Source organism: Miscanthus floridulus, chromosome 5 (genome assembly GCF_019320115.1).
Source record: "Miscanthus floridulus cultivar M001 chromosome 5, ASM1932011v1, whole genome shotgun sequence".
NCBI classification, from domain to species: domain Eukaryota; kingdom Viridiplantae; phylum Streptophyta; class Magnoliopsida; order Poales; family Poaceae; genus Miscanthus; species Miscanthus floridulus.
Genome location: NC_089584.1, coordinates 58,835,330 through 58,848,203, shown reverse-complemented (window position 1 = coordinate 58,848,203; position 12,874 = coordinate 58,835,330). Strand labels below are relative to the sequence as shown.

The 12,874-nt window shown below is 44.7% G+C and overlaps 1 protein-coding gene and 1 pseudogene across 1 annotated transcript; one reads left to right on the top strand and one right to left on the bottom strand.

The window, feature by feature from the left end:
* Positions 1 to 5,285: 5,285 nt before the first annotated feature.
* Positions 5,286 to 7,108, top strand: LOC136452216 (putative pentatricopeptide repeat-containing protein At1g64310; annotated as a pseudogene).
* A 4,328-nt stretch (positions 7,109 to 11,436) lies between these two features.
* On the bottom strand, positions 11,437 to 12,156 carry LOC136454665 (secreted RxLR effector protein 161-like). The gene has a single exon (XM_066455015.1). The coding sequence runs from the start codon at positions 12,154 to 12,156 to the stop codon at positions 11,437 to 11,439; it is 720 nt and encodes a 239-aa protein (XP_066311112.1).
* Positions 12,157 to 12,874: the final 718 nt, after the last annotated feature.

Here is a 12,874-nt window from a genome sequence, read left to right as displayed (position 1 = left end):
ATGCAAGCTTCGCCAGGTCCTCGCTTAAGAGCTTCTTTTGCCTTCTTGACACCATGTGGCCTTTTTCTTTCTTCACATTCTTGAGCTGCAATCTCTGTGACATCTTCAGTGATTGTGGCTTCGACATTCCTTGTCGTCGAGTCTATGTGCACCTTCTATTTTTTCTTGGCTGCTAGCTTCTCTTGCTCGGCCAGTTCCACCCTCTTGGCTTTCCACTTTTCTTCTTCCTTCAATTTGTTCCAACAAGGTACAAGACTAAATGACTTCTTCTCCTTGTCTAATTCCTTGTACAGCTCCAAAGCGTCTGATATCTGCACATGTTAAATAGGGCCATGAATATATGTTTTAAAATAAACCAAATACAAAAAGGTGCAAAACAAACCTTGTCTTGGATAGTTTTTCCACTTTCATTCCTATGCTCAATCGACTCGTGGCATGCACAAAACTTGTTCACTTGATACTGAATTGTCAGCCACCTATGCATAAGGGAACTCTCTGTCCTGACAGCTGTTGTTTTTTTGTTCTTCTCAAAGTATGCATGAACTCTCTTCCAAAACGTGCCACGAGATTGATTGGCCCCATTAATGGGATCTTTGCTCACGTTCAACCAAGCTGAGCAGACAATTAGATCCTCCTTTGGATCAAAATTCTTCGTCCTCTTAGCCAATCCCTTTGTTGTACGACGGCGCTCAACACCTTGACTTGGCTGCACTTGCACGCCAAGTTATTCAGCTTGAAAAGTAAGATCATGATTTATCAGAGTTTCTTGTGTCATCGGTAACGAGAGGTCGTCCAAACCAGCAACATGAGCATCATCTCCTGTCAAAAAGCCTGTCCAAAATCCGCCTCCTTCCATTTGAATGAATCTACAAATAAAGAAGAATTACAAATTAACTCTTCAAATAATACGTCATGAATATACAACTGATGTGTGCATTAAACTAAGATAAAATAAATGAAAAGGGAGTCTTCAGCGGCATGAGACAAAGAGCACAGCTAGCAGGCATCTGCAGATCTTCTGTGTGACATCTGTCGGCCAGTACCATGCAGTACGTAGGAGAAGAAAGCACAGAAGCACAGCGTACAATCATATATAAAAATTAAAAATACAAACAAAATAGTACTGATGCATAAACGCACTTCGACAATAATTCAGTGAACTTTTTACTTCAACTATCAGCTATAGCAGTAGAAGCTATCAGACTTGCAGAGTAGCAGTAGCAATCTCTGTCTCGAGGTAGCATTCAGCAGAGTACAAAATCAACAGGACCATGCAAGTTCCCATGTGAGTAGCAATCTCTGTTGCCGCATACATCAGCCGGTCTACTTTTGCTATCTGGTACGGTCTTCTCGGCCATCAGCGCAGCAATCAGGCAAAGCACCATGCCGCAACACTAAACCCTATCTGAACCCTACCGGCGCGGCAGAATCGAATTGGATGAGTGGTCCATACCGCAACCCTAGGAGCCGCCTCCGTCGAAGATGTGGATCGTTGCCGGCGTGGAATCCCCTGGACGGCTACTTGGCTTCGCGTGGATCGCCGGCGTGGTCTCTCTTGGACGACTTGACTTCGCGTGTGGAACACCGTCGCTTGACGAAGCCCTTTGTGCGGGAAGGGAAGAAGCCCTGCGCGCGCGCGGGAAGAAGGCCGGCGGCGCGTGTAGAATCGCGATGCGAAGTCGTATCCCGCGCGCATATATGCGCGCTGGGGAGGCGTTTTTCGGAACTTGCCAAAGATGGGGAGGAGGGATGGGAAACTGTTGGAGGTTGTTTTTTCTCAATTTGCCAAAAAATGAAGGATGGGGAGGAGGGATGGGAAACTGTTGGAGTTGCTCTCAGATTGCAAGCCTGTTCAGATCAACTCCGCGAGACATCTTAAACTTGAACCCGAGCTTGGTGAATCCCGACTTTGTTAAACCAGGGTCGATCTTGTTTGTCCCAATTGGAGTTGATGATTCCTCGTGAATGATGAGCCACTGGTTACCGGCCAACTAAAAGTGTTTTCATATTTCTAGTATCTAGTAAATTAATAAATAAAAGTTAAGACTGATACTCAAGTCTTAGAATATGAGAACAGGTATACTGTTAATGTTTTGCTTTCTACAATTTTTGTAAGAACTAGTAGCATTTTTTGGAATCCAAGTCAGTGTTGTCAAATTTTAAATTATGTTCTTTACTGGTGTACTGCATCTTAAGTTGTTTTATGCAATTTTAAATATAACATTTCTAAGATGTATCGCTGATGTCGAGACTTGCTCCGGTGGTACTCGCAGAGTATTCTGTATGAATCTTAAAGCAGCTATATATAATTTAATTTAACCTGGCCTAGATAGTATCTAGGTCCGGGCCAGTATGTGCTCATAGCAAGTCCAGCCCAACCTAGGCCGATATTTGTGGGCCAATGGACCTGCCGGCTTAAATACCCCCAAAGGTCCATTAGGCCGGGGTTCCAGATAGATCCATCAACTATAAAACTTGATTTCCGGTTACATAAACTTTTAAGTGCTTCATCGAGAGGTCCATACTTCTTTGTTTGGCTCTTAGTTTAAACCTCTAGGTCCATAAACTTTTTAAGTGATTCACTACAGGTTCATACCTCTTCGTTTGACCCTTACATCTAATGTGACATGTTGAGTCAACAGCCAACATGACATGAAATTTTCCATCACCCCTCCTCCCTCACTTCTCATTCTTGCTTTGTTCTCTGAGCATGCAAGGTGATGAGAGCATGCGCCGGCGAGCGGCACGAGAGTAGGAGATGGTGGCGCACGATGAAGGCCCGATGACACGAGGCATAGGGTTGCAGGGGCGCATTACGGAGATGTGGTGGCACGTGGATCCCACGAGTCATCTTCTTCCTCTTCTTTCTTACCTAAATCAATATAGAGCTCATTTCTAGGACAGAGGTGAACCACAAGGTGAGCAATAGCGGTGATAGTAGGAGTACGGTGGCCGATAATGGTGATGCGAGCACTGGAGTAGAGATAGAGCAGATGCACAAATGCTAGGCTTGAGGGATTGAAAAGGAAGGCAACGTAGTTGGGGTAAGCATGAGCTCAGCAATTTTCATGTCATGCCGACCGTTGACTCCACAATCTACATGCCACATCAGATCAAAGGGTCCAACAAAGGAGTATGAACCTGTGACGAATCACTTAAAAAGTTTATGGACCTGGAAGTTCAATATAAAGGTTTGAAAGGGCATAGGCCTAGGGTCCACCTAAAATGTTTATATGGATCTGGAAATCAACTTTTAATCCCGGAGTATAAGTTAACGAACCTCCAGTGAATTTAATTGTGGTTTATTTCATTCAGTCCGGCTCTCGTAGTAGCGCGACGACAGCGCCATACAGACAGGTGGCAACTGGCAACACCACCCAACGGCCAGCGACGAGCAACCGCTGTCCCATTCGTGGCGGCCATGGAGACCAGGGGATCACGCGGCCCCAAGCCTTGGCCCCGACGTGGACCGCGACAATCACAACTCACAAAGCGATGCCCATGGAGAAGAACGTACTAACAAGGCTATCGATCCCACCGTGGGCTCCTGCCCGCCAATGGCTTCCTGCTCTGCCATGGCGTCCACACCGCTGGTGGTCAGCATGCCTTTGACGCTTAGGGCACCCGCAACAGTTGAGCTAGCTTGCCAGCTCATAGTTCGCCACGTATTGTCTTCAATGAGCTACTCCCTCTGTCCCGATATATTAGTCGTTGTAGCCCTGAACGAGGTGCATCAAACGTTGTTTGAACCTGGGCGTCATTGTGTCTGGATGCATGGACTACCCTGTGAACCTGGACGCTTAAATGCTGTGCCAAAATGACAAATATTGCGGGACGGAGGGAGTATCTCTCAGGTTGTTTTTTTTGTTGTTTTTAATACATGTATGTACATAAGACATGAGGATAAACTACACAACATCTCTATGGTCTCATGTGTGTTACTAACATTTACGAGTAAACACATCTCATTTCAAGAGCCGTGAACATGGAACAATAATTTATTTCGTAATGGGCTCACCTACAACTGTTACCACACATCATTCAGCAAGGTTGAGAAGCAAACAAAATAAATAGTCAGCAACAGATTGGGAAGGGGAAAAAATGAACTGGATTAATAAGTGGAAAAAGTAATAGGAGGTTACATGCTGCAGCAGGTGCACCGTTTCCAGCAGCTAGGAATGCGGCGAATGAAAGAGGAAGGGAAATGGAGGGAAATAAAAGGCTGCTCTCTTACTTGCATGCAGACATGCAGTTGGGAGCAGGGAGCAGGGAGCAGGGAGCAGTAGATCCGATTTCACCGAGAAGAGTCAGCACCCGACGATTTCATTGACTCCTGGCGTTCTCGTTTTCTGAGCGAGCCTAGCGCAGGAATAAGAGCTAGGGCCGTGTTTAGTTGGTCCGAATTGGCGCTTGGCGTTATTGTATTCGATAATAATTGTCTAATCGTTGATTAATTAGGTTTAAAACGTTTATCTCGCAAAGTACAACTAAACTGTGTAATTAGTTTTTTATTTCGTCAACATTTAGTACTCCATGCATGTACCACAAGTTTGATATGACGGGAAATCTTCTTTTTACATAGTGCCAAAATTTGGATTCTGGATGAACTAAACATGGCCCTAGCTGTTTTGATTTTCTCCCTTCTCCCTCTTCCACCTAGGACAAATGATGACATGTACACCTATGAGTCAGCTAACTTGGCATTGTCGGAGCTGCCCTTAGAACTTCCAGGCCTGAGTTAGCTCCGGTTTGATATAGTTCAGTTTTACAGTGAAGTTATAGTTTTGGATTTCAACTTTACGATCGTGAGTAGCTTTCTCGATGAAACTAAAACTATTTTGAAGATCAGTTCAGCAAAATAGTTCTACGTATAGATTCTATTAAAATATGCTCTTACGTAATCTTACATCGGGCCAACAAGTGTGAAGGTAAAACTATGAGAAAATACTATTTTTAGGCCCGGTTCGTGTGGCTGGAAAAACGGGTAATGCTGATGCTGATTTGTTGTGTGAGAAATTTATTTCGCTGAAATAATACGACTGGTAAGTTCAAGCGAAGAGGGTGTTAGTTTCATCTCACCCTATTTTCATATATATATATATATATATATATATATATATATATATATATATATATATATATATATATATATATATATAACAGTAGGATTTAAGGAGTCATACGTGATTACGTGAAGCTGTTTTCAAAAGACCTGTTGGAAAAAAAAAGTTCACACGCCCAGGATGATTTAAGTCAAAAAAAAAAAAAAAAGACAAGTGCTTTGAGCCAGTGAGCCTCGCGTCCATGGTATGCGCGGGAACCTCCCGTTCCTCGCCGCGGCGGCCGCCGCTGGGTCCAGCAATGGCGCTGCCCTCCCTCTGTCCCTCTCGCACACGAAGCAGCTCCACGCGCGCCTCATGGTCGCCTCCCCCTCCTCCGCTTCTGGCCCTGCCGACCTCCGCCACCTAGTGCTCCGCTCCTATGCCGCCCGCGGAGACTTCTCCTCCGCCCGCCGCCTGCTGGACGAGGCTCCCCGTCCGGCCTCGCCGCTCCTCTATAACGCCCTAATCCGCGCCCACGCCAGCCGCCTCGAGCTCTCCGCCGCGTTCGCGCTCTTCGCCCGCATGCGCCGCTCCGCCACTCCGCCCGACGCGCACACCTTCGCCTGCGTCCTCCGTGCCTGCGCCGAATCCTCACGCCCGGACGCCGTCAAGGTCGTCCACGGTATCGCCACATCATGCGGTATGTGCTCCCGTCCGATTGTCCTGAGCGCGCTTGTCAGTGGGTACGCAAAGGTTGGCCTCGTGGACAATGCTCGCAGCGTGTTCGATGGATTGTGCGAGCCGGACTTGGTCCTTTGGAACTCCATGTTGTCTGCATACGGGTACCAAGGAATGTGGTATGATGGTCTCCAGATGTTTTCCTCAATGCGGAGAGCTGGGGAGCAGCCGGATGGGTATTCAATGGTTGGCTTAATCTCATGCTTCTGGAATCCGGAAATACTTGCATTCGGTCAAGCAGTTCATAGAATGTGTGTCAAGGGGGGTTATGACTCCGGACACCATGTGAGAAGCACACTTGTGTCGATGTACATGAGGTGTGGGTGTATGGAATCTGGACAGAGATTGTTTGGTAGCTTGCCCGATGCGGATTTGATTACCTGGTCGTCACTGATTACTGGGCTAATGCAAACTGGCAAGTACGAGGAGTCATTTGATTTGTTCTGGAAAATGTGCATATTGATTGCTAGTGTTCTCTCGGTATGTGCTTCTACAGCTGCTGTTAGTTGTACCAGGGAGGTCCATTGTTATGCAGTCAGGCTTGGAGCAGATATGGATATAAGAGTCTCTTCTTCACTAGTGGATGCTTATGCAAAATGTGGTTTCACTGAGCTTGGATACTGGGTGTTCCGCCAATTACCTAATAAGAACTCAGTCATGTACAACACGGTCATATCAAACCTTGGATCTCACGGGTTTGCAACTAAGGCTATTGATGTCCTAGATGAGATGGTTAATGATAAGCTAATGCCTGATAGTGCTACCTTCTCCGCTTTACTTGCTGCTTGTTGGGACACTTGGAGGAGGGATGGAAGTTGTTCAGGAGAATGAGGGATGAATTCAACATAGTTGTTGAAATGGAGCACTATGTGTACATGGTGAGGCTTCTTGCAACATTTGGCCAGCTGAAGGAGGCATACGATCTTATACAGACAATGCAAATACAACCAGATTGTGGTGTGTGGGGTGCATTGCTTTGGGGTTGTTGTGTCCATCGTGATTCTAGCCTCGGCAGGATTGTTGCTGAAAGCTCTTTGAACTCAATTCAGAGAAAGCTGCTTACAGGGTTATGCTCTCAAACTTGTATGCCTCACAAGAGATGTGGTGGGATGCTGAGGAGGTTAGGGATGAGTTATCAAAAGAAAATATGTACAAGAACACAGGGATGAGTTGGGTTGGCGAAGTAAAGAAACGATGGTTGGCATCTGTCACTGTAAAGCATGTCAGATATCAAGTACATATGAACTCTATATTGTTATATTGTGGTAGAGACGAAATCTTCTGAAACTCTGTCAAACATGTACTTATTCAGTTTTATCTTAATCAATTCTGTACTCTGTCTTTCCTTATAATCATGGAAGGTTCATTTGCATACATGAAATTGCTTACATGTTAATTATGTGGGATAACCTAAAATTCATAGAACTAATTACCGTAAACACTCTGCATTTCCTTGCACCACGAAATGCTAGTTACTTGAGAAATCTGCTGCCTATTTTCTGCTATGGTAGTCTTACATGAAGATCGCTCCTGTGCCAATAAGTTTGTAATTGTAATGTTTAATACATTCCAATCCCATGTCTGTTCTGCAGTTTGACCCACCAAATCTTCCAACCACTTCTTTCTCTAACAATACCAACCATTTCTGTTAGTGTTGAATTTAGCAGTTTCCCAGTATTTTATTAATGCCGCCTATATTCTTTTTCAGGTTTTAAAAAAATACTGAACATGCTTAGGGTTAGGGCCTGATGGAATAGGAGGGCATTTGGATTCAAATCCTAGGGCTTCATTTAAATTTGAACAAAATCCTAAAACTTCCTGAACAAATGACCCTCATCCAAACAGCTATAAAAGTTAAGGTAGACTACCGTTAAATTCTGTTTGTGTGCTGCACGGAGTTCACTCATTCATACAATCTTTAAGGAAAGAGTGAAAGACAACTGGATAATAAATTTCAAATGATACCCTTGGATGTACATCCTCTACCATTTCGAGAGTGCAGTCACATATGTTACTAATGTTCAGATGATAGAGTTGAGACTTAGAAAATGTAAAGGTGCATTTATATGTCCATTTTGTCTAGTTTTTTTTCTCGAACGACGCGTGCATGTCATTTAATTAAGATAGGAGAAAACAAAAGGTAAAGGAGAGGCATGAGGCACACTCCCAGAAACACCTCCGACACACTCCAACTCACACACCCACGCCCGCACCTAAAATAAACGGTAAATCTATCCTTTACTCGAGTGTTTTTCTTCCTTCGCTCACTCGATTTTTGGGCCGTCAGATGATGCGCTGTGACGGAGGCGATGAGACGTGAGCGCGCAAGCGGTCGTCACAGCTCCCACACACCACACCGTCCTCCCTTTGATAGCTGGCCCATGCATGCTTCTTTTGCGCCCGTGCATGCTGATTTTGTGCAGGGGTAGGTGCAGAGACTCCATTAGAGCAAGGCTAATAATACAGTCGGCTTGCTGGCTGTAAGGTTCTTTGCAGCCTTCTCTCAGCCCACTCATACAGTAGTTAGCTCTTTACAGTTAATACATGGCCCACTTGTCTCTCTCACAGACTTTCTTGGTTCTTGTGCCCAAGCCGGCTGTAAGCTTACAGCCCGCTTCTCCTCTCTCTCCTCCCCTCCCTCCTCCACCTCAGCATTTAGTCGGCTTACAGCCTGCTATTATACTTACTCTTATCTTAGCTGGCTGGTGGTGTCAAATCACCTAGCCCCAACTCATGTATGTATATATAAGAGCAGATTGCATTTCATTAAACCATATTTTACATTTCCAGTTTAGGTGTAAGTTCTATATTCAATTGGTATAAATTGATTATTCATAAATGTGAATGATCAGAATTACTTGAATATTTATCTGACTGTTTTTTGGCTTTTTCTGTATGTTTTATTTGGTTTTTCTTTGAAATTTTTCATTTTGGCTTTCGTAGAAATAATCTGGCTAATCTTTTTGTTTTATTTGGTTTTCCTTTAAAATCTTCTAATTTGGCTTTTATAGAAATAATCTGGGTAATTTTTTATTTTATATGTTCTATCTGTTTGAATTAATTCTGATCATTAGATCTAAATCCTATGGTTATAAAATTCAAGTGTTTCATGGCATTAAAATACTCGATTCTATGGACCGGTCAGTTTCGAGTGTTTTATTGGCATGTAATGCTCGGATGTCACGAGTTTCTAAAATACTCGAGTAGAAGGTAGACAGACTCAAACTAAATACAAGGCAGGGAAACACCGAACCTATCCAACTGTGTGGAAGGCTCCGGCCCGATTCTCACAGGGTTACGGCACCTCCTGTGTCAGAATGGAGGCGGGGGTTCAGGGGTTTTATCGATCTGTGTAAGAAGATCTTCTTCTTAACGAAAAACCCGGAGGCCGTCATAACCCCCCGTAAGTCGAGTTTTTTTTTATTGTTTGCCACTTTATGATGGTGTCTCCTGGAAATAACATATTTTCGTTCTAAAAAACAACTATTTTAAAACTCCCAGTTTAACCTTACCTGATTGTTTGTGTCTAACTGTGATATTAATAATATATTCTGGACTATTTTTTTGGTACAAGATCATACTTCACATTAGAGAAGTGAGACTTGGGGGTGGGGGAGGTTCTTGCTGGCTTTATGTACTATACTATTTGTATAATGAAGTTACTTTTTTATGTTCTGCCGCACACCCTGCAGTATCTGTGAGAAATATTGGTAGCACATTTTCATCTGCATCCATATGTGTTGAAATTGAATGAATGAATAGTCAATATGCTCTTTGAATCTCCCTTAGCAAATACCCTAGATCATGCTTTCCTTTTCGGTGCTTTATGTTTTTCTGATTTACAAGTATAATGAACTCTGAATGTTGGGTTATGGGATCCTGACCGGGTAGAGGAGCCTTCGGGCCTGTTCGGCTGGTATTAAAGGCGGCTGATAAGTTCAAGCGAATAGGGCCGACGGTGATGCTCGAAGGCCCTGTTAATGAATTTGCACAATAACCGATGAATTTGCACAATAACCGAGGCAACAGTGTTTCTAGGGTTTCGAGCCAAAACCCTCCTCTTTCCCTTGGGGTTGAGTTCCGTTTTTATAGGCCATTATACACCATATTCACTGATTACACTTTTGCACTTGCCCAGCCATAGTATATTCCTTTGGGATCCTTTCCCCTAATTCCCCCTCATGGGCTCTCTTGTCTTTGTCTTCTGGTTACCGCCTTCCTCTTATGGGCCTTTGTCGAGCCGACTTGGGATGCAATCGTACTTCGTGAGCCTTTGGTAAGCCATGGGGCGGCATCCTCATTTGGTTAGAGGTCTTTGCCCTACACAAATGTTATCGTGGCCTGGCCCAGTTTTGTTCTTTTAGTTTTTATTATTTCTTTATTTCTTTTCTGTTTTTCTTTAGTTTTTAATATATACTTACCAATTTTAGTTTTATTTTCTTATTATCAATTTTAGTTTCATTTTTTATTTTTAGTTTTTAGTTAATTTTTAGTGTTTTTAGTCTCAGTTTTCAATCAAGTTTTTAAATATTTTTTACTTTCAGTTTTCAGTCAACCTTTTTATGATTGAATGTTATTTCTTTTCTTTTTAGTTTTTAGTCTTGTTTTTTCGGTGTTTTTTTAGTTTCAGTTTTTAGTCACCCTTAGGTTCAGATACCTTCTTAAATCCTGCATATTAGTTGTCTCATCTACCATGGATAAGTTGTCACAAAAGGATATCTATTGCACATATAAAGTTGCCACAAAAGAAAAACACATACACATACAAGGTAGATTGGGTTGGGATTAGAGGACGCAACAAAAGTATTAAGATTAGAGGTTGCAGAATGTATTAGAATTAGGGGGTCGCAGATTGGGTGTGTATAATAATTTGCCCTTGGCAGCTTATTTTATGCTTATTTTAATAATTTGTCGTTCAAGTTGTACAACTATAGCACATATTTATACATAAATTGATGTTATATAAAATTCCTCGAAACATAGGCAGGTGGGGTCTAGCTTTGTTCGTCTCGTCCCGTAGAACATACCGGTACAAACGGAATTAAAAATGGATACAACATTCAGATATTCTAACAATTCAAAAAATTATTTTGCTTTTTGAAAAACGTGCAAAGAGATAATAAGCCATATTCCTGTTCGGTACTACTTTTTTACAGTTGCTACACCTGTATTGGGTGATTCCTCTCACGTAGATACGGTAGGAGCAGCGGCTGTGACGGTAGCCTGTGGGAAAGCTTGGTGTCGACACCGCCGGCGACCCTTCGCCGGAGTCGATGAAGATCCCCTGAAATTGCACACCACGAACTCACGAATACACACGCTATTTTGGTGCCGTGAATCCACTTGCGACGTTTTCTAACTCTATTAATATATAAAACAAGAACGGGCGCACTTAGCGCCATGACGCTGCACTCACCATGACCTCCGACTGGACCACGCCATCCCACGGTCGAGAACATGCCGAGTACCTCCACTACCACCGGAAAGTAAGGACAACCACCGCATCGAACGCAGCATGCGTCTGGCTAAAACTAGACGAGCTCAACTTAGCTAAGGTCAAACACACCTTATTCTAAATATAGCCGAGAACAAATAAATGAGCTGAGCTAAGCTAGGATTATCAACATGTCTCCCCCTAAGACTTGCTCAGATCAGCTCAACTTGACGTCTTGGTGCGCAATTCACAGAAGCTTCCTTGCCCAAGGGACTTCGTCAGGACATCCGCGAGCTGCTGTTGAGTGCTCACGTAGTCCAGGCAAATCCTCCCATCCTCCATGTAGTCACGAATAAAATGAAAACGTGTATCGATGTGCTTACTCCTATCGTGAAGCACGGGATTCTTGCTTAGCGCGATGGCGGACTGACTGTCCATCTTCAACTCCGGCGGCTGAACCTGAATGCCGATGATGTCTGTCAGCAGCCGGGTGAGCCACACAGCCTGGCATGCTGCAAGTGCCCCAGCCATGTACTCAGCTTCACACGTGGAGAGTGCCACTGATTTCTGCTTCCGGGATTGCCAGGAAATCGGCATATCCCTGAGGAAGAAGATGACTCCTGCAGTGCACCTCCGTTCGTCGACATCTCCCCCCAAGTTGCTGTCATTGTACCCTGTCAGCTTGTTGTCGCCACCGCTAGCGATCTTGGAGTAGAGTATGCCGTAGTCCACCGTGCCTGTGATGTACCGTAGCAGGCGCTTCACAGCGACAAGATGCTCCTTGCGTGGCGTCTCCATGAACCTGCTCAGGTATCCCACAGCAAAGGTAATGTCTGGCCGTGTATGAACCAAGTACCGCAAGCTGCCAATCAAGCTTCGATACTCAGTGGCATCCACCTCCGGCGTGGTGCTCTTGTTCGATAGCTTCAGGCGGACCTCCATAGGAGTTTGACACGGGTTGCATCCGGCCAGACCCGCCTTGTCGAGCAGCTTCTTTGCGTAGGTGGCCTGCCCCAGCGAGATGAAGCCCTTTCACTGCTTCACCTCAATTCCTAGATAGTAAGAAAGGAGGCCGAGGTCGCTCATCCGAAACAGTCGCTGCATATCCTTCTTGAACGCTTCAACATCTGTGGGTGTCGCGCCGGTGATGATGAGATCATCAACATAGACGCCCACCACCACCCGCGACGCTACAGTTCCTCTTGTGTACATGCCTGCTTGCTTGCACACCGCCTGAAGCCGAGCTCACGCAGACTACGATCAAGCTTCATGTTCCACGCCCTGGGAGCTTGACGGAGCCCGTACAACGCCTTCTTTAGCTTCAACACCTTGCCTTCATGCCCGGCAGCAGTGAAACCCGGCGGCTGTCGGACATAACCTCCTCCTTGAGCTCCCCATTGAGAAAAGCTGAGTTGACATCCATGTGATGTACAAGCCAGTTCTCCTACGCTGCCACTGCAAGAAGGGTTCGGATTGATTCCATTCGAGCAACAGGAGCAAATACCTCGTCGAAATCAATCCCGTGCTGCTGAACATAGCCCTTCGCCATGAGCCGGGCTTTGTGCTTGATGATGTCCCCTTGTTCATTGCGCTTGAGCTTGAAAACCCACTTGAGGCCGATCGGGCGATGGCCTTGGGGTAGATCAGTGAGCACCCAGGT

Excerpts from the sequence above, each read along its gene's own strand:
- LOC136454665 (XM_066455015.1), bottom strand. The coding sequence starts at position 12,156 with ATGGAGGTCCGCCTGAAGCTATCGAACAAGAGCACCACGCCGGAGGTG.